This window comes from Echinops telfairi, unplaced genomic scaffold, assembly GCF_000313985.2.
Source record: "Echinops telfairi isolate 266 unplaced genomic scaffold, ASM31398v2 ScPeMD7_4;HRSCAF=17, whole genome shotgun sequence".
In the NCBI taxonomy this organism is placed as follows: domain Eukaryota; kingdom Metazoa; phylum Chordata; class Mammalia; order Afrosoricida; family Tenrecidae; genus Echinops; species Echinops telfairi.
The window spans coordinates 6,503,987-6,525,817 of record NW_022103900.1 but is presented as its reverse complement, the minus strand read 5'-3'; the positions used below and the strand labels follow the sequence as shown (position 1 = coordinate 6,525,817).

The 21,831-nt window shown below is 44.8% G+C and overlaps 1 protein-coding gene across 2 annotated transcripts in view; it reads right to left on the bottom strand.

Annotated features, from left to right (window-relative positions):
- Positions 1-21,831, bottom strand: part of STK39 (serine/threonine kinase 39) — a 295,827-nt gene that overhangs the window by 7,444 nt on the left and 266,552 nt on the right. For both annotated transcript variants that reach the window (XM_045299562.1, XM_045299568.1), the window contains one exon: positions 10,133-10,197. In XM_045299562.1, the coding sequence (XP_045155497.1) occupies positions 10,133-10,197 (65 nt within the window). The remainder of the gene's footprint in view (positions 1-10,132; positions 10,198-21,831) is intronic.

Sequence of the window (21,831 nt, the reverse complement as noted above, 5' to 3'; positions counted from 1 at the left end):
TCTTCTTAGAGAAATCCTTCTTCTGGCGGTGTCTTCAATATTCTGCACCAACACCACAATTCAGAGGCGCCCATTCTGCTTCAATCCTCCTTATTAACTGTCCCACTTTCCCACGGGGACTAGGTGACAAAATACAGCGTGCGCCATAGCCCTCAAAGCAACATCTTTGCTTCTGTAACAGTTTCCAGATGATCAAATGAGTCCTTCTTCTTTAGTACATCTTAGTGACATCATTTACCTTGGTCAAGCTTTGCACACTTCACTGTCATTTGGTATTCCTTCCTGTCACCAAAATGAACTAGATTCTAGAGCACAACTGCCCAAACGTAATTGGGCTACCACTCCCTTTTCAGAAAAAAGATTACCTTGTGCCCCCTTAGCAATTAAAAACACTTGTACTCCAGCCCACAGTCCAGGAGCAAGTGTAGATATCTGTATTGGCAGCCCCTTGGATGGTGCCAGAGTGGCCCCCTTTTACATCGGCACACATGGATTTGTCAGGACTCAGAGTTGACTCAGAGCAACTGAAATAATGAAAGGAAGCAGAAGACCCTCGGGGCATGGACTGACACAGAGACTGCAACGATGGGCTCAAATGCAGCACAGGCATAAAACCAACTGGACCACACCTAGGCACAACCAGAAGCAGGAGAGAACTACGACTAAGAAGGAACCAGCCACCCAGAATAGAGCAGCTCATTGTATGTCCTTTCTGTGTAAGCACCAGTGCGTAGTCATCTCTACAGGGATGTGCACCATCTTTTTAGTACCTTAGGGTACACAGGGAGAGGAAGGGGTGGTGGTTTGCAGTGTTTATGGGAGAATCCTATGATCTGTTCATTCCATTTTCACATGAATTCTAAGAGAACCTTTATACATATTACCTGTCATTGACCAAAATTATACATGTCAAAACTTTTTTTTGGAAACCTCAAGATCTGAAAACACTAAGTCCTGGCTTTTCCAGCCTCACTGGTTCTAAATCTTAAAAGTATTTTCTTACTTTTAAGCCCTCTTCTTTGCCTTCCCTTTAAACAAATACAATACTGAGATCACCATTCTAAATTACCCCTTCATGCTAGTGTACATACTAAAAATTGGACATGACATAAGGCAAACCAAACTCATTGCCATCAAGTTGAAGCTGACCCATAGCAACCCTTAGGACAGGGTAGAACTGCCCTTATGAGTTTCTGAGACTGTAATTCTTAACAGGAATAGAAAGTCCCGTCTTTCTTTCTCAGAGTGGCTGGTGGTTTCAAACTGCTGACCTTGTGGTTAGTCACCCAACACGTCATCACTAGCCACCAGGGTTTCTGGACATTAGACAAGAGGGGAAGGATGGGGAATTCATGTGAAGATGGCCAAGGATGGGCAACTGATTACAAAACGAACATACAAACCATTTCTTGGCCTAATCCATATCGAATTCCTGTCATACCAATTAGTTTCCCAAGGGGAAAAAACCCTTCCTGGTCTCATTACAATTAACCTGGTCAGCACTGCTTGTCTATGTTCAGAATGTCAGAAGAGACAGTAAATAACACAAGCCCTCTTTTAACTCTTACATTTTCTTTTAAAATAAGCAACCAACTGGAACACATAACATAAATATTTAAAAATAATTGTCCTCCAAACAAAATTCAAAGTGAGTAGTTATGTTTCTACAAAACCAGTAGCCTAAAGGGTAGGAAAATTAGTATTATGAAAAACTAAACTTTGGGCCTGGCCCTCTGGTTTATGACAGGGACGATGTCAAGTCAAGGACAGTGCTCCTCGTCTGCACTACCAGGGCAGCGAGAGCAGAACCTCTCCTCTCGGTATCGCTTTCAGCACCGTGGAACCGGCACAGGTGCATTTCAGCTGAGGTGTTTTCTGGTGAGCACAAGGCATACTTAGACACGAACATCAACCTCCCTGCTGATTTTCTCATTCCATTATCACTGTTTCTTTATCGACCCGCCCAAATCTTCTTCCCTCTCCTACTCTAACTGCATCATTTGCTCAACCCACTAGAGACCCCCAGGGAAACGAACAGGCAACCTATAAACATCTCGGGACTAACTATGTTGCTGATGACCAAAAGGAGGTTAGGGCATCCCAAAGCTACAACAGAACTTTGGCAATGTGAACTTGATCTAAATCAATCCATCAATCTCTCTCTCCTTCTCCTCCCTCCTCCCCTCCTTTCATATCTGTCACTGGTTGTCCTTCTACAGGGCAGGGCTTCTTAAACTTCTCCCAGAAACACCTCAGATTCATTGCATCCTTGATTTATCATTAATTTTTGGTCAGTTTGCCTTCAGAAACCTTTGGTTGCCAATGGTGACTTCCCGGTCAGTGGTCACAATCCACATTTTTGGAGCTTTGCTCTACAGAACCCAGTCTAGCATGTGTTAAAAAAAAAAAAATCCCAACCAGCATTTAGCTCACGATGCAAATAATTCTTCAGACACTCTTCCTGGAGACAACTATCATACTTTGGTTCACTGCAGAAGTGCTACATGTGACTTCGTTAAAGATATATTAATAATATGAAGACTATTTCCTGTCTCATCAGCAAAATTCTTAGGTAGGACTTTTTTTTACGGTGAGCACATGGCTTTGAAGATCCCATGATGGCTATTTGTACAGATCGGTGTCACCGCCTTGATTTGTGCTAAGATCTCAGCTGCTTAAGATCTAGTGTCAAGACAGTAGATAAGGCAAGGTCTCGTTGCACTATTATGATGAAAATAGTCTTGAAGCCCAGATTCCCAGAAAGGGCCTTGGAGACCCACAGGTACAAAAACTATTTTACAGACCTCACCTTTCAAGGAAAATGTATGCATTATTAGGAACTTAGCACAACAGTATAAGGCCATGCACCCTCTTAATCAAAAGCGTGCATGGTTCTTGTATTATGCTCTGCTTCTTAAACATTCAGATCAGCAGGCGTAGCTTGAGCCCTGTGGAGGAACTGAAAATGTGATAGTCCAGTGTCAGTCAAAAGTATTATTCTCCATCCCAAACTCAGATGCACTGTGGAGTCATCCAGATGTTTTAAAACACACCTGGGGTCTTCGAAAAGACAATGGAGTTTCCATGAGCCTTTTGAAGCCCCCTGGGTCAGGGGCTGAGTCCATCTCTAGCGGTTAGGATCCAATGGTTATGGAGGGGGGCCTAGGCACTGCAATTGAAAGGAAAGTTTGCGAACCACTAGCTCTGCTATGGTCCGTTGCTTCTCAAAAGGCAAAGCTCTGGTTTCCTTTAAGTCTGTGGTTCTCAAACAGTAGCATATACCAGTCACCTGAAGTGCTGTGAAAACACAGATGACTGAGCTCCAGTACCTGGGAGTTCTGAGTGAGGAGGCCTGAGTGGGAGCCTCACATTTACCTGCACTTGGAGAATCACTGTCTTAGTCAGGCTGCCTCTTTAGTTCAATGTGTAAGACGTGTGTCTCTAAAAATAAAGCCCTATGTCAGTTAATTAAGGAGCCCTGGTGGTACTGTCAAGTAAGCTAACTGCTGACCACAAGGTAGGTGTTTCAAATACACCAGCCTCTCTGATGGACAAAGATGAGACTGTCTGCACCCTTAAGGATTTACACAGCCTCAGAAACAGGGTTGCTATGTGTTGGAACTAACTCAATGGTAGACGGGTTTGGGTTATGTCAGTTAATTAAGGATCTTGAGTGATGTGGTGGTTAAAGTGCTTAGCTACTAACTCAAATATCAGTGGTTCCAATCCATTAGTCTCTGCATGACGAAGATGTGGTAGTTGGTTTCCATAAAGATTTGAAGCCTTGGAACCCCTATGAGTCAGTTCTCTTATGTCCTATAGAATCTACTGTTAGTAGATTCTGTTGTTAGCAACAGATTTTGGTTTGGTTTTAGTAATATAGGCAAACAAATAAAAAACCAGTTGCAATGCTTACAGAATTTCTATCCTCAATGATATAAAGCTATTAAGCTTATCACTGAAATATAGAATGCACATGTAAATATGTACCAATTGGATGTTAATTACACACAATTACAATCTGTATTCTACCTCCGTGGGTAAATTAAACATATATTATATTTTGCTAATGTAATTTCAAAAGTTCCACATCGAAATCAAGAGTAACCCACCCTATGAATCTGTAATGTAGCAAATTAAAAACATAAAAAAAGCAAGGTTTTAAAATGACCAAACTGAAAAGGCCCTATTATGTGAAACCCAGTGAACAAAATACTTGAGCTGAAATGCCCTCTATGCCCAAACCACTTGATTCAAACTCACCAGCTCTTTGCCCCTGGCCATGCCAACAATGGAGGTCATATTTCACATATCTTATCTATTGAATGAAGTTAATGATCTCATTGGGCAGAGAAAAAATGGACTTTTCTAAACAACTGATATAGTTATACACACACATATATCCCCTTGGCTATTGCTTTTCACATATAAACAGATAGGGGACCAAACCCAAACCACTGCCATCGGGTCCATTGCTACTCACAGCAGCCCAAATGGGACCAAATCAAACTGCTTCTTGAGTTTCTGAGACTGTAAATCTTGACCGGAGCAGACAGTCTCTCTCAGACCAGCTGGTGCTCTGAGCCACTTGCTGTTAGCAGCCCAAGTCTAATGCTCTGTACCACCAAGGCTCCTTCAAATATGGGCAGACACCTGTAACATACTTTCCAACTTACGCAGATAGGTCTCAAAGTGGCGGGAAGATGGGAGGGGACAGCGTAGAGATCGAGCCATCTACAAATGCAGGGCTCCTCGGCCTTGTTTAACATCGGAATCACCAGGGATGCTTTCAAAACCCCCAAAGCCCAGGCTGCCCTGCTACGGTTGTTGTTGGTCACTGCCCCCTGTTGGGCCCTGGCTCAGAGCAGCCCCATGCACTAGGAGGTTGGATGTTACGATTTTAGACATTTATTGGTTGATTTTTCAAAAGCAGGTCATCAGGACTTTCTTCCTAGTCCGTCTTGGCCTGAAAGCTCCATTAAAACCGGTTTGGTGTCACAATGACACACACGGTCCACTAACAGATGCATAGCGGTTGGCAAAATGTGCCTCTTGAGCCACATGAGGCTCTTTTGGTACGAACATGCAGCTCTATAAGTAAAATTGAAAAATATCTGAAGGATATTATTCAGATAATGGTGATTTCATTTGTTTGTAAAATATATACATGCATGACTCTCAAATCACTTTCAAACTGCTATAATTTTTAGATTGTTGTGAGGGGCAGGATTGGCTCTTCTATCTCTAAAGTTTGCCAACTGCTGACCTAGAGCAATTAAATCCATGTCTCTGGAATTAGGTCGTAGGTATCAGTCATTTTTTAAACCACCCCCACAACGTGCTAAGTGTGACCACTGTGCAGGGGAGGTGTAGGACCAGGGTACCAGTGCCAGTACTTCAAGATATTACTGCTCCTTAGACAATTTCAGGACCCCGGCGGTCCTGAGAAAGCTCAAAGCGCCAAGATTAAAATAAATGATAAGTAGCTGAGAGCTAAAAGAATCAGGGGCAGCGGGAGCTGATGGGGGGGTGTCAATCTGCTGGAATACTTTGATCTTTTATTCTTCAATAAAATAAAAATGTGACGAATGCAGGTGAATGCATTTGAATCTCGGTGGTTTTATCAGGACGTTAATGTTGCACAGATTAGGCCAAAAACTCAGTTCAAATTAACTCCGTTCAAGTGGATCTCAAAGTGGCTGGCAGCTGATAACAACAAAGGAGCCCTCTCAGGTTTTAACGAGGGTTGTGCAGAAAGCTAAGTGACAGAAATGGAAGGTCACTCCCTCAACTATCTTCAGGGGGGAAGAAGACATCAATTTCCATTTACTGGAAACAGCACACAACTGCAGTCAAAGCTGCAGAAAAAAAGTACAAGTCCTCCCTTCCCCACCTCCCGGCCCAAGTCTGTTTCCAGGACAAAGTACTATTTTTCAGTCTGGGTAGGGTGCCAATGTGATTCCATCTCCACCAATGTCAACAGCCACAAAGAAACGAGTTGCTGTGAAGGCTAATCTGTGTCATGTGGGCCCCCCGGGCAGAACGTGGCACCATAGTTTTCAATGGGTGATACGTCAGAAATCGACTCCCACGGGCCTTTCTTTTCAGATGCCTTTGGGCGGATGCAAACCTCCAACTGCCTGATTAACTGCTGAGCAAGCTAGTGCTTTCATTACCCAGGGAATGGGAGGCAATGCTGGACAAGCCTAAGACTGGGGGCCTGCTTCTAAGGATGGATCCGTATTGACAGTAGGAGGTTTGAAAGCAGGGCTTCCAACAAGTTCAAACTGGTTCAGCCAAGGCCAACCAAACAAAATTTTTTTAATTGGGGTGAGGCTAAATGGTAACGTGAAAGGGAGACTCAGAAGAGGTATAGCAAGTCCTTTCTGGAGCATGCTGTGGGAGATTGGACTACCGCCAAGTCTGTGCAGACAGCGACATTGCTAGGTAGCCATCATCTTTGCATGGGGCACCATCGTTTCTAACTGTGCTGATCAAGAGATTGGATTGCTATGCAACTCACATGCTGCCCTGGACTTCTAATAGGGAGATTCTATTTCTAGCAGCGTGCTGACCCAGCCTTTTTTCTGGCCTGGTTACCATTCCGGTTCACCTACATTTTACAAATTACGGTCCATTCCTCTCTTCGCTTAAGTGGTCATGGCCGAACTGGGACAGACTGGTTTTAAGCTCTGCTTGAAACTGGATGGCAGATAGAATTGCACCTTCAGTACTGTGTGATTCTGGGCAAGTGAACCCAACTTGAGAACCATCCTGGGGTCCCCTAAACAAAGTTAACCGAATGATATTACCATTTTATAAGATTTGGAGGACTAGGTTCACTGAGATGAAGTATGTAAAACTGAATCATGGATAGCAGGCAAAGAAAGCATGCATAATAAATGGAAGCAACTCTTATTACTTCTGTGTTCAAGGCTGGGGAATTTTAAGGAACTCAATGGAAAGGGGCAGGAATCATAAGTCACAAATGTCAAGAGAAAATGAATGATGGCTGAAGTTTTCCTGTATGGAGTTTGTGTTGTTCTAATGTGTCTTGATCATTAAGTCCCTGTTTGGAGTCATCCACTGTGCTCGGCACTAGAGACCCGAGAGAGCTGAGGACTTCCTACATTTCTTACAAATACTGCAGGGGCAGTGAATTATTTAACATGGTTCTTTGGTTCTCAACCTGTAGGTTGCCACCCCTTTGGGGGTTGAACGACCCTTTCACAAAATTATAGTTATGAAGTAGCAACGAATCTAACTTTATATTTGGGGGTCACCACAACATGAGGAACTGTATGAAAGGGTTGTGGCATTAGGAAGGTTGAGAACCACAGTTCTAGGCAATCTCTTAACACTTTCATGGGTTCCTGCATGCTTCTGGTTAAGAAGGTGGAGGAGGGCACTGACAGGATTCACCTGTGAGTCAGTGTTCACAGGATTCATTGTGACTGCTATCAAATGAATCCCCTGAAAAGCAGGACTGGGGAGGGGAATCTCACTCCCAGCAAGTCATGACTGGAGTGTGTACTGTGGATTCTGAGATCCCTAAGAAGCGAACCTCCTTGATCCAGCACACAGCTGTGACATCAGAGGAGCAGCAGTAGAACCAGGAATCACAGCGTGAGACAAAGCAGTAGCCTTCCCAGGCCACAGAGCAAATGAGGCTGGGTGCCTCTGAGTACTTAATGGGGGGAGCCAGGCTTCGTGATTCATGGAAATGGAAGCTGAGCACCTTTAGGTTGTGGCTTACTGGTATGGACTGCCTCTGGGCCCTTAATTTGGGGAGCTGGGTTGGCTGGCTCCTAACAGTTGGAGCTGAACGGCTGTGAAAACCTTTGGGTTGAGGATTACAGTGGAGTAGCATGCCCTTTGGGCATTTATTAACATGTCCTGATTGAATGCCTATATCCTGAGCAATTCTCATGTGTTGTAACCTATCAGCTTCCTTAAAAACCCTAAATTCTGTGAGTTCTTTGTGGCCATTACAATGAGTTACGAAACCTAGATGGAAAAGAAGTAGAAAATGTTGTTTGAGATAGAACAGAGATACAAGTAAGTGTACACAATTTCAATATAGAATCTTTGTGGGGCGAATATGGGAGGTGGACCTACGCCAAGACTGGATGTCGGAGAAAGCACTGTGAAAGAAAACCAACAGGAAGAGGAGGCCAGGAAGAACTGGGAGAAAAGAATATTCTATGGGGTGGGGGAAGTGCATGCCAAGAGCCAGGATGGGCAGAAAGGGAGAGTGAGAAATAGTGGAGAGGAGGTGAGAGAGTTGAAGGAGGGAGACAAAGGAAGGTGTGGGCATGGTCCTCACCAGCCCTGCTCAGGAGCTTCAGTTTTAGAGGACAGTGGAGCATAAGCTCCTGGAGTTGGGGGAGTTTCTCTAGCTTAGAGCTCCCATATGGCAAACAGAGTCTAGGTTGTTGAGGGGGTAAGCAGGAAGATTGGTACAGATTCAGCTGTGCGAGAATCTCGGCAAACATGGATGGAATCCTGCTAGGATGCTGGATGTAGAGCCAACGAGGTCAAAACTGAGGGAATGCCTGGGAGCTTATAAACTGATGAGAGTAGATGTGGTTGAGGTTTGTATTACTCTTACTATTTAACGAAAGAGGGCTGGGGCTGCTGTTTTCCAGGCACGCAAGTTTAGAGACGACGAGAATCAGTCAGCACAAGCTTTGAATCCCTCTGCACCTGTTGCACATCAGAGACATGCTCTGGATTGGGTTTACCATCTAGCTATCTTACCTTGTAAAAAAAGTAAGAGAGGGACATGTGTATTGATGTGAAAAGCCAACACATGGTGCCATTGTCTCATAAATGTATCCGCACACAAAGGAAACACAAAGTGGTTTCAAAACGGTAGGTAAATTAGAACATAATAGTAGTGACAGTGTCATTTCCAACCGGAAGATCTTTTCTTTCCAATTTGCTAATTTACCATGCCAAGCCTGAATAAAGCGTTATTTTATTACCCAAACAGAGATAATTTCTTCAGATAAATTCCTCTGAAAGTCTTGGTGTTCTTTTATCACACGGCCTTGCCAACTGAAACCAGCTGAGAAGTGAGAGCCACAAAGTTAATTAGCACCAGGCTCCCATTTACTGTAACTAATCATTCAGCACTTTTGGCCACACACATTTGCCATTTAATTTTCCCAAAAACTGAAACGGCCAGATCATCAATATATGTCGCTTACAGCCAAGTGTTGGTCATCTAGATTTTTTTCAGATTGCCAGCTGCATTCTGACTGGCCCTGGAAAGTATTCGTTAATAATTCTAAAATGAGCTACTGATTAGACCTTCAGCAAGAGTACTCTTAGGCAAAAGTTTCATGGAAGAATCACTTTGACTATTTGGACATTCCTCTATCTGTCTTGGTTTCCTAAGGCCTGGTGTTCTCCGTCTTTGTTTCAAATGCACTGGGCAGAAAAGGAGCCCACTTAGTTAGTCCCAAGGGAGCAAGACCTAGCGCTTGGTTCCTGTAAAGATTGCAGCCTGCAAGAACCGCGTGAGGCCGCTCTATTGTCGCACGGGGTTGCTCGGGTCTAAATTGATTCGACAGTGCTGACGATAATGATGTAGACAAACTGTTGGAATTCTTTCTTCCTTACAAGAATCTGTTCTTGTGCTTTGAAAATGTGGTATTAAAACCATGTGTCTTTGTTCACTAGTGAGCTATTCTACAATCACTTCCAATTATCTAGACCATTTCCCCAACTATCAGCCTCAGATTTTTAAAAGTTGGAATATTTGGCTTTCACCATAAGGGAAAGTGCTTTGGTAGGAGGGTTAATTTGAATTCAGTTCAATATGGTCAAGCTGACATACAAGCTGGAAGGAAAATGGTGCAGGTTACAAGATTCTCAAATGGCCATTTTTAAGCTAAACTAAAGAGGTGATTGTAAAAGAACAAGGCATGCCCATTTGACAGGAAATTTCTGGCCAGTCAGAAAAGGGTTCTAAATGTTGACGAGGCAAATGGCAAGTGCAAAAACAGGTCCCAAAGGAAAAGAATGGGAAAACCAGCAAATAGGTTATAGGAGGCTCTGTTGTTGTTAGCCCTTACTGGCAAAGCACGGCAACACACCCGCCTTCCCTCCACAGCTTCTCACTTACCAATTTAAATGTCAATGTTTTCAACGCTTTGGGATCGTCTACAATCTTCTGTAAATTAGCAGCCACTGTAAAACACAAACACAGAGAAAAGGTGTCCATGTGAACTTCCAATCACACTGGATTGTCAACAACTGATAAAATGTGATGAGTGATCTTATGCAGACATGGCAAAGTCCATGTAGATGATCAAATTACCTGCAGATACATATTTGCTCCATCTCCAGCAATCTTGTGCCTGTGCACATCTGAATTAACCAATACAATGAGAGGAGAAGCTACTTTCTACAGGAAAGCAGACATGGTAGCCACATCCAGTGCTCCTAGTAAACATTAATAGCTCACTGCCACAGAGTCGATTCCAACTCTCAGTGACCCTAGAGGACAGAACGGAACTGCCCCTGTGAGTTTCTGAGACTTTAACAGTTAACAGGTGAGAAAGCCCCATCATTCTCTCTGGGAGAAAGGTAACTATTATGCGACAAGGGGTCCTCATTAACAAGAAACTGAATAGCCAGGAGAGGGCAGTACAAAACCAATCAACCCCAAACCAAATGTCACTGAGTCCATTCCAACTCCTATATAGGGTTCCCAACACTGTGTATCTATATAGCAGCCGGCAACCTCATCTTTCTCTCAGAGAGGCTGAATAGGTTTGAACTGCTGACCTTGCAGTTACCAGCCTGAGGTCTAACCCACAGAGCCACCACACCTCCTTAGTACAAAATAAAAGAGGGAAGACACTACAAAGAACAATTTCTCTGGACATGAAGAGGCCAGCACATTTGAACTCTTGTCCTATAAATCCACTCTACTCTCCAGATCCCTTTTTATCAAAGCCTCACAATGCTGTGGATAACCTCTAAAGTTCAGCATATGATTTAATGCTTTCAGGGGACACTGATCTATCAAACGAGTAAAGTGCTACCTTGAACACCTCCGTCGGCTGAACAGGGCTGTCAGTTTGGAGCTTGGTACGGATGACGTGTTTTCAGTCTTGGCCAGGTTCATTAGAGACCCATCCTGCTCTCTGGTGCCATGATGTCTTTGATACCCTAGCGAGGAAGGCAGTCTTTCCCTGCTTGTGTCCCTAGAGTGGGGTACTGTGTAAGACCAGAATCCCACCAAAAAGGTAGTGGTGGTGGAGAGTTGACGTTTTCCCCTGCCGATATCCAAACCCACAGTACTGAAAGTCAAGCCAAGGCGATTGGTTAGGGGAGTGGGGCGGGATTGGTATCAAGGACATTAGGGAAGGAAACCATATTTATTTTTCATGAGGAAAACTTTCTGCTGCTTAGGTTTCTGAAAAAATTACCCAAAACTGCCCTACTTTTTAAGATAAAAATCTTTGAAGGTCAAACTGTTTCAAGTATAGTTTGTAAAGAGCTGAAAGGAAGTGTGTGCAGACTTTACTTTCCAAACACCCTAGGAGCATGGAATTTCTGCAGACCCATTTATTGCATTTAGTTAGACAGCTGTAGAGGACCGAAAAAAATGGAAAACTATATACTCAATCTGGCCTATTTCTCTTTATGAACTGTAATTACAAGCATCATTTTATCTTCATCTGTTGCCCTCTTGATCACTTGAAATCAGTGACATTTTTACTAATGTCCTTCCCCACCAAACTTTTTCCTCAGTAGCTCGCACGTGCACACACTAGTTATCACCGACTTTTCTTCATGACACAGTGTGCGCCCACCCCCCACCCCTTCCTCTGGTCATTTTTTAGATCCTAAAATCAGCTCGTGATTCATGCAAAACCCTGGCTAATGGAGCGAAAGGCTCAGCTGTGGCATCCTGCTCACCAAGGCCAGAATATATGATGTCAGGGCATTCTGACTACATGCAAATCTCTGCGACGGCGCAGACGGGGTTCCCATTTCCTCCAGACACGAGGGGCTGACAGTCCCTGGGACTTGGGCTGATTTCGGGAGAAGCCATCAAGTCTGTGGATCAGTTTCAGTCCTTTCATTAGCATCTCTCAGTTAGCGTGGATGATTTACGGCCTCGTTCCAGGTCATCTATTTCCAGTCTGCTTGCTAATGTTCAGCCAAAAGCGGGGTGCTTGTTCTCCACTAATTTCATAACCCTCTCTCTGATGCACAGACACGTGTGGCGGGGCCAATTTTCATGGTACGCTGCTAAGCATGTTGTACACTGGAGGGCAAGACTGATCTGCAAGCATCTCAACCCATCATCTTAGAAACTGCACTCTCCAACTGCGACTCCCACACCTCGGGGCATTAGACATTCAGATCTCCTCCGAGGCACGCCAAGCAGAAATAGCAAAACTGGCCACGTACCCCATGCTTATCCCAGCTGCTGGGCTTATTTTCAGTTCAGTCAATTCTAATTTGTTGTAAAGTGTGATGAAACACCTTCATTTAATTGACATCACACAAAATTCAGGGTGATGCTAATTTCTCTTTCAGTAGCAATGCTCATTAAAAAAGGTAGGTGCCACCATTCTCTCCTGTCCCCTGACGGTGCACCTGGGTTTCAAAAATAAGGATGCTCTTTACCGGGTACGTGAGCTGAGAAGGAAGAGCTGGGGAGGCTTGGTGGCGAGACATTCTCAAGTACGTGCTAATAATGTGGAATTTCTTATCTTGAAAGCAACCTCAAACCCAAACTAATGGCCATCGAGCCAATGCCGACTGGGAGGGAGTGACTCTAGAGCACAGGGTAGAAAGCCCATCATTCTCCCGAGCAGCAGCTGGCTGGTGGTTTCCAACTGCTGACCTTGCAGTAACCACTACGCCACCAGGACTTAGCACCCAGCAAATATGGGGTTTCTTGAGTCTGCTTCTTCAGTGGCCATCACACCTCATTTCAAATCAGTGGTTCTCAACCTTCCTCATGCCGCGACCCTTTAATATAGTTCCTCGTGTTGTAGGGACCCCCAACGATAAAATTATTTTCATTGCTACTTCATAACTGTAATTTTGATACTGTTATGAATCATAATGTAAATATCTGATGCGCAGGATGTATTAGGCAATCCTTGTGAAAGAGTTGTTCGACCCCCAGGTTGAGAACCGCTGTTTCAAATCCCTCTCAGCCTTCCCAAAGGAAACACACTGCCCTCATTGCTGGTGTAGGCTCTGCCACCTTCTTTATGCTCGTCCTTTCCCTCTTCCCAACACTGTCTGTGGTCTCAAGTGCTGTCTCTTGGCCAACCAGCGACCCAGACAACTCTTTGAGCAAACAGAAGTGTTTGCTGCGTGTGCCTGCATGCACAAAAACTCTTACAACCAGGGTCTTCTATTTCTTTCCTCTTCATGCTTTAAGCTTGAATATCTGAGAGGGCTGGAAGCTTCCATGTGCTTGTTTGTATAACATTGGTCCTAAGGTACCACAAGGGCTGTGCTTTATGACATTGCATGGCCAGCATTATCAATGGCCTAAGAAAGATGACAATGAGCCTCAAGACCTCTCACCTGAATCAAGAGGGAAGAAAAATCCGCATGTCCTGACGGTTGCATGTCAGAGGCAAGGCAGCAACAGCTGACACGTCTTTGGCAAACCCAGGTGGGCATTCTCTATCAACTCCTTGTACTACTCAAACCCTCCGCATTTTGACAGCTAGAAAACAGTTCTATAATGGTTGTTTACAGTCTCTGCCTTTCTTCTGAGTAATGAGTGGAAAAACACATCTTTTTCCCCAAATACTAATATATTTCCTAACAACTTCATGAGGTTCTGATGTTTCAGTGGCGTAGTGAGTTCATTTATTTAGTCTGGGCTATTTCCAAAGAAAGGAGCCCAGGTGGCATAGTGGTTATGCGTTAGGCTGCTAACTGCAAGGTCAGCAGTTCAAAGCCACCAGTCACTGCTCGGGAGAAAGATGAAGAGCTACAATATGGGAAACGTACAGGGACCGTTCTACTCTGTCCTATGGGGTCACTTGAAGTTGGCATCGACTTCAAGTGTTTTGCTTTTTACTTTCCAAAGAAAATTTGGGGCGGGGGAAGAAGCGATCAACACCAAGTCTGATGTATGCCCCCATAGTAACACGAAAAACCAAAACCTGTTCTCGGGTTACTTGACAAGGTGATAACTTCAAAATATTCTTCTGTCTAAGCAGGGGTAGGGGATGGCTGGCCCACAGAGTGGCTGGTGGTGTGGAACTGCTGACCTTGCAGTTAGCAGCTCAATAAGGCAAGTTGTATCAGGCCCATGAAATCATCAATACCAGCTAATAGCACCTGCCTCACCAAACACAAGTGGCCATCCCATTAGGAGAAAGTTAATTAGAGTTTAACCAAAAATAACCAGGCTAATTTTTAAGTTGATTGTTTTGTATCGTTTGTGAATGAAGTTATAAATATGCAAATGGCCCTCGCAGAGAAATGGTTCCCCAGCCCCGGTGTAAAGGTACACCCTCAACAGACTACAGAGATGCTGCATGAGACTGCAAACAAAAAGATACAGCTTCTAAAAGAGAACTAAGGGAGAATCTGTTCACGTTTCTCTCCTAGCGTCAGGTGGCTTCCAGTAATCCTGGGTGCTCAGCCTCTAGATCAGTGGTTCTCAACCTGTGGGTTTTGACCCCTTTGGTGGGTTGAACGACCCTTTCACAGGGATTGACCGATTCATAACAATAGCACAATTAGTTATGAAGTGGCAACGAAAATAATTTTGTGGTTGGGGAGTCACCACAACATGAGGCACTGTATTAAAGGGTCGCGGCATGAGGAAAGTTGAGAACCACTGCTCTAGCTACACCACCCTCCTTTCTCCTCTCCCTCATTCCCCTCATTGAATTCTCCCCATGTGTCTCCCCTTGTTTTGTATGGATCGTGGCCCATGCTACTCCAGTATCACCTCATGGGAGCATAGCTATTGACATCTGCTGGATATATGAATAGAGGCCTGCTATGATTAAAATGGTTTTTCCTGAATTATCAGAGTGTGCAGATCTGGGATGAGGGAATGCAATGGCTTTCAACGCACAGTGGTTGAGAGCAATGATCAAGATGCAGAGAAGAGTGGATCAAGGAAGTCTCTCTGAGAAAGCTCAGCGTGAGAAATGGCAAGTGATGAGTTGGAGGGTAGTTTGAGGCTGGACTATGGGAGGGTCTCATGGGCCACTGCGAGAATGTGAGCTTTAACCTGCGGCTGGACAAACAGTTCAGTGGTATTGTCTGAGGAGGCAATGCATTTTGGTGTGACCGAGTTTCTCAATAATAACACTAATGAAGCTAAGAAAGAAGACGAAAGGCTAACACAAAAGGCCAAGAAAGGAGTCAAGATACTGTAATTACCCAGGGCAGAGAGGAGGATCCCAAACTCCCTGCAGTGCAGTCATTGCTGACTCAGAGCAATCCCTTGTGGGTTTCAGGGACTGTAACTGTTTATGCAGCTAGAAAGCTCAGTCTTTCTTACGTGCAGTGGCTGGTGGTTTCAAACTGTTAACCATGCAGATTTCAGTCTGATACACAACCACTAGACCACCAGGGCTCCTACAACAGATAAGTAGTTATTAGGTACTTGTGTGGACATCAAGCAAGGGAACCTGGAGATGCTGTGGAGCAAGTACTCAACTGCTAACCAAAAGGTCATTGGAACTCACCAGGTGCTCCAGAAGGAGAGAGGAGGCAGTCTGCTTCCATGAAGTGTTGACAGCTTTGGGAACACTCCGAGGCACTTCTACTCTGTCTATAGGGTCGCTATGAGTTGGAATTGACTTACCAGCAACAGGTACACCTCAAGCACCATTCTAAGCTCTTTACATATATAAAAACCATCCTGTCATGGTGCCATTTCTCCGCATGTCAGCGTGGAACTACACTCCAGAGGGTATCCAATGGGGATCTGTCAGTAGTAAATTGCCAGCCCTTTCTCGAAAGAGATGCCTCTAGGTGGCTTTGGAACATCCCCCTTTCTGCTACCAGTTCAGTGATTAAATGTGGGCATTCTTACCTGAATTTCACATCTAAGTAGCCTTGAGACCTAGGAGTCGAAGTAAACATTTCCAAGTTCACCAAACTCATTTAGATCTTATTCACACCACACCAGTGAGATAATACTTCTGATGTTTTCAGTTACCAAGTTGGTGAGACTGTGTGGCAGCAGCTCTACAGAATCTCTAAGATACCACCTGGCTCAACTCCTGTTCCATCTCAAACTTAGCCTTAACACTCTCATGCTGGCTCTCCCTTGTAGCCATGGCAGTCTCTGTGCTGACCCTTGAAAATTCAAAGCAGGCCCCTACCAGAGAATCTCTGTCCCTGCCACCCCCTCCGTGGGACATGCTCCTCCTCCATGACTCACCCTCACTTCCTTCAGACTTCTGCTCTAATGTCCCTGGATGCCTATGTGACACACATACCACCACCTCACTCTCAATCTGAGTTTTCCCTTTTTATAGCATTCACCACCACCTGACATGCTGGATATATTTATGGACTGCATTCAAATGTGTCCCTTCATTTATCCTCTGTTCGCCCCCTTCCCCCATCCCCCCCCCATAAGCCAAAAGATAATGTTAGTGTGGGATCTGTATTTTGTTCACTGCTGTGGTCCAGTGCCTGTCACTGAATGTCAGTCAGTTGAATATATGAATAAGTGAAATGGGTCTATGTGACACCAATGTCCAGTGCAATAGCTAGTAAACACAGGCACACACTAGTTTGTATTCCATCAAGGAGGGTCACAGACCTTAACAACTTCAGTTTAAGATGTCCTGGTAGGAGAATGATTCAAAGGACATTTCCACATGTCTCCTTAGCAATACTCTCAAGTCTTCCAAACCAAACAAATTAATGATTGCCTCCTCTCCAGCCAATATTAGGTATCTGTGGCCATTAAGACTTTTTAAATGGGCCATTTTCCACTCATTCCTCTTTAAGCTTGAGGGCTGAGGTCGCCAGGTAAGCTTCTTACACTAGCAGAGGGGTAAAGCAGCAGGGACTGATTACTGTAACATGACAACTCTAGCAACTCCCTGACCCAGAAAAAGAGATCAGCTAGCCCTGGAGCGACTATTTCCGGATGGGCCCACACAGTGGCAGGGACTGGGCTATAGTGGACTCTGGATGGTGCTGCCCAGATGATCTCCCTGCTGTTGAGATTATTGGTGGCTAACAGCTTTCAGGAATTCCCCTTGGCCAAAGAGAGTTGGGTCATCCAATGAGAGTCTGTAGCTCCAGAAATGTGCTACATCCAGTGGCTGGTCACGGGAGTAAGATGTCTTAATGATTCAAGAGAGGATAACCCGGAAGGATCACCCCATCTCCAAAGACCCCTGTGGGATCAGCTGAGGCCTTTGCAGTGGCTGGCTCCTCCTACCACATTCTACTTCCTTTGTTCCCTCATACATCACGTTCAACCCACAACCCACATGCAAATCTAGGACATCCAGTTTTTGCCTGAAAATGCGTCAGTTTCTTAACCAAGGCTCTGCTTAGTAATTTGGACACTGTCACCTTCGAAGTCCCATTAGAAAATTTATAGGACAGTGCAAATGATAAAGACAATTTGCAGGAAATGGGAAATGAGTAGATTACAGGCCATTTCTCTTTGCATTTCACCCAATATGGGAGCTGAGGAAGGTGAAAGTAAGCAATAGTTGTCAAAGATTTTAGTCACCAAGCTTTGGCTTAGTAGTTACATATAGGGAGTAGGGGGTAATGGGTATATTAACATAAAAATTATAATTATATTTATATATATATTATATATAATTGTATAATTTTATATTTTATAAATAACATTAAAAATAATAGTATTTACATATAGGGAGAAGGAGATAATGGGAAATAAGAGATGTAGAAAGACACCTGCCGTTCCCTTTGAGATCTGGGTAAATTTCATTTTTATTAGTATTATCTTGGCATGATGGGAAAGCCTGAAAAAGTTTGGCAAAGCAAAACTGGCTAGCATTGATTTGTGTTTTAATATATAATAAAAGTGATATTTTGATCTTGAACGTCCTTTAATGTGTTCAAGGTATAGAGTTTTATGAAGTGGAGAACAGTGTGATAATGGAAGTGTCCAATAATCATTATGTTATTATTGGTAATTGTGAAAGCAATGAAATGGTATAATCAATATAACTGTAGCTTCATTCAGCTGGCGGCAGTGATACGTCAGTATGTTTATAGTTTGATTCATTTTCAGAATGAAACAAAACAGAACAAAACCAGCTTGCCTTTCAAGGCCTGCTAGCCACAAATACCCATTATTTCTTGGAGAAAAAGGTAAGAATTAATGTATTTGCTTTGAAAAACCAAAAGGCAATTTACTTGGGGAGGAGGGCTGCACATTTGTAGAAATGGACTTTTCCAAAACCCCTGAAGAATGTTATGGGGTATGTGTGTGTCTTAACCTAGGTCTTTCAAAGTTGTATAGCCTTCTATATTGAAGCCAACATTTTATGTGCAAATTTCTGGGGAGACAGTCTATAGCGCTTAACTGAGTGCTCCATGGGGACATGTTGGATATGGTGGGCTGCAAGCTACCCGGGTCAGCAGTTTGAACCCACCAGTTGCTCTGCAGAAGAAAGACAGGAAGTTTTCTGCTTCCACAAAGATGGATAGCCTTGGAAATCCCAGGAAGCAGTTCTACTCATAGTAAGGATCACTATGAACTGAAATCAACCTGATGGCAGCAGGTTTTTGTTTGCTTTCCAAAGAGCAGCTGGAAACAGGACTTTCTGCCTATGTCTTTTTTTTTAATAGCCTTAGGCATATATGACTGACATAAGCATACAATGCCATACATTTCTGGTGAAACAGTAACCACAGTAAAGAGAATGACTATGCCCATTTGTACCCATTGTTTCCTCAGGACCCTTTGTCATTCTTCCCCCTGTCTCCACTCCACTGCCTCTAGGAAACCACAGGGCTTTTTTCTGTAACCATAGTTTGCATCTTGAGGATTTCATGTAAATAAATTCACATACCATACACTCTGAGTGCCTGGATTCTCTCAGAGAAGCTGTAGGTTAACTCCTGAGCTGCTGACCTCAAGCTCGGTGACTGAAACCTACTAGCTGCTCCAAGGGTGAAAGGCAGAGTGGTCTGTTCCCTCACCGATTGACAGTCCTAGAAATACTGCCTCGGGTTGCTCTGAGTTTGAATAGACTCCATCGGTGCTGGTGAGTTTGGTTGGGGTTCTGGTTTCCTGTCATTCAACACAATTCTTTTGCAATGTGTGTGTTGTAGCGTGTGATGTTCATTCCTTGAAACTGCTAAGCAGTGTTCTGGTACAAGGATAGACTGCAGTTTGCTTAGCATATTCACCTACTGAGAAACATTAGGCTTGTTTTCTACTTGGGCTGCTACGCGCTGTCATGAGCCAGCTTTGTATGTATCTTGGTATGGACAAATGTTCCTCTTCTTCTTGAGTAACTACCTGTAAGTGTATGCTCACTTCTTTAAAAAGAACAGAAACCAAACCTGCCAAGCTGTTTCCTATTGGCAGTGTGTGGAAGTTTCCACACTGACACACTTGTCTCACAGTGGTAGTTGTTTCCAGTCCCCAATAGCAAATGAGGATGAGTATCTTTCTATGGCTATTTTCTGACAAACAGAAGCTTTAACGATTTCTTTAAACGCGTGTGCCATTTTGCGGGATAAAGGCCTTTGGTCAGCATCTGAGGCGTTTCTTCAGTCCAGGGCTAAGTAGTTCGGAGTGGCTCCTGGACTGGGAAAAAGTTCTGGAGAAGTTAAAATTAATGAAACACTAACTACACTGAAAGGAGGAGTGCTGCCTAAGTTATGAGCCAATGCAGCCAACTTAGGTAGCACCATCTGGCATAAGCAGGAAGCTCAAGCGAACCCAAGAAGGACTCAAAGCCTCAGAGTCATGTTCCCTGGCCCCACCTTAAGCACATCCCCCCTTCCCTTTGATTTTCTTGGGTTACCCTTTTCTTATTAATGGCCTATTTCAAAGCATGTAAAAGAAAGATCTACCAGCCAAAATAAGTTACAGAGCAAGGCTAAATAATTCAACTCTTTAATAATAACCAAAGCAGACCAATCTAATATAAATGACTTGAAATCAAATCCTGTTTTTAACACTTAGTATGAGACCTTCAAAAATCACTTTTCCTGTACCTAAGGCCCGTTAAACACCAAGTATCATACCGCTGCACTGCTGGTTTACATGAGGTAAGGATCTGCACCAGAAATAAGCCACCTCAACGCTTCCTTTGTTGAGAAAGTCGTGTTCCCTGGGGTAGGGGGTGGGAGGGAGGAGGTCAGCCCAACACACTTCACCCTTGATTGACACTGTGGTACAAAGAAGTCCATGGATAACACTGAGTAGCACCGCTTAAGACCATCATCAAAATAACATGAACTTGCCCCTTTGTTTTTCAACCATCCCAGATGGAGTGTTCTGAAACAAGTACAAGAAAACTACCTGAATGTGTCACAGAGTATGTCTAGCAACAGGACGCAAGATTTCACCTACAATGCCATCGAGTAGGATTCTGACTCATAGTGACCCTACAGGACAAAGTCTAACTGCTTGCTAGGGTTCCCACAACTGTAAATCTTCATAGGAGCAGAAATCATCAACTATATATCTCCTGCTGGGGGTGGGGTGTGGGGTGTTGACTGCCACTTGTATAGTTAACAGCTTAATGCTGAACCCATTAAAAAAAAAGCAGGTATGTGTTCTAATATGTGTGCTACGATTACTCAATTTCTTATGAAGTGTGTAGTGTAAGCTGGGGTTAAAAGGAGAGATGTTGGGGAAGATGGTGGGGACCCGCATACTCTGAGAACTCTTTCGAACAAGGCGGGTTTGGTTTCCAGGTAGCTGAGTGGAAGGAGTCTGGTGAGTGAAATATGCCCCCGGGGCAGCACCCCACCCCCACCCCACACATTTGTCGATTCGTGGGACATCTCGGGTCACTAAGCCCCTGCCATCGTGGCTGAGAATAGCTACAGCCCCACTCCATCCCCAGACCAGGACCTTGTGCCCAGAGTCACTTGCCTGCTCTGCCGAAACGTGTGTAGCGTTGGCAGGACCCCCTACAGCAGCTTCCCACTCATGGGACCCCACTAGGAGAGAAGCTTCCATCCCACGTGGCAACGATCTGCCCCTGGGCCCACATCCCTCCCTCCATTCATCCAAGCCCCAGGTAACTGACCTGCAACCTGACTGGGCGACCCCCACAGGGGACCATCCACCCCAATTGCTGCCTGGGACTTCTCCACTGGCACCTGCCAGCCTACCTCCCGATCCATTCTTGGCCTGGGAGGCGGAGCCGCGCACTTCCCACCGGCGCCAAACCCACTTCCAGCCTCGACACTGTGTCTCCGCCATAACCCCTGCTGGCTGGCCTGCGGCCCGGGTGCTAAACCCGCCTGCCAACTGGGAGCACGAGTGACAGGGTTTTACACTCCTGCTGGAGCAACTCTGCCTTCCCTGGTGCGCTGAGGGGTTTTCCGGCGCCCAGCAGCTCTGAGCCGAGCCTGCCATTGCTGGCTGCTTCCCACCAGAACCGCTGCCATCAGATCCGCTCGGAACACGTCGCTGAGGATTCTGCTTTGTTCACAGGGCCAGCAGCTCAAGTGATACACGCGCCCGCCTGCTAGGGAGCCTGGGACACGGCTTTGCAGTCCCCGCCAGAGCCTTCTGTGTGCTCCGGCCGGCTCTCATCACTGCAGTGCCCTGCGGAGTCCCCAGTGCCAGCGTCTAAGCTTGCCCCAGCCATCAGAGGAGGCGGGCGCTATGGCCTG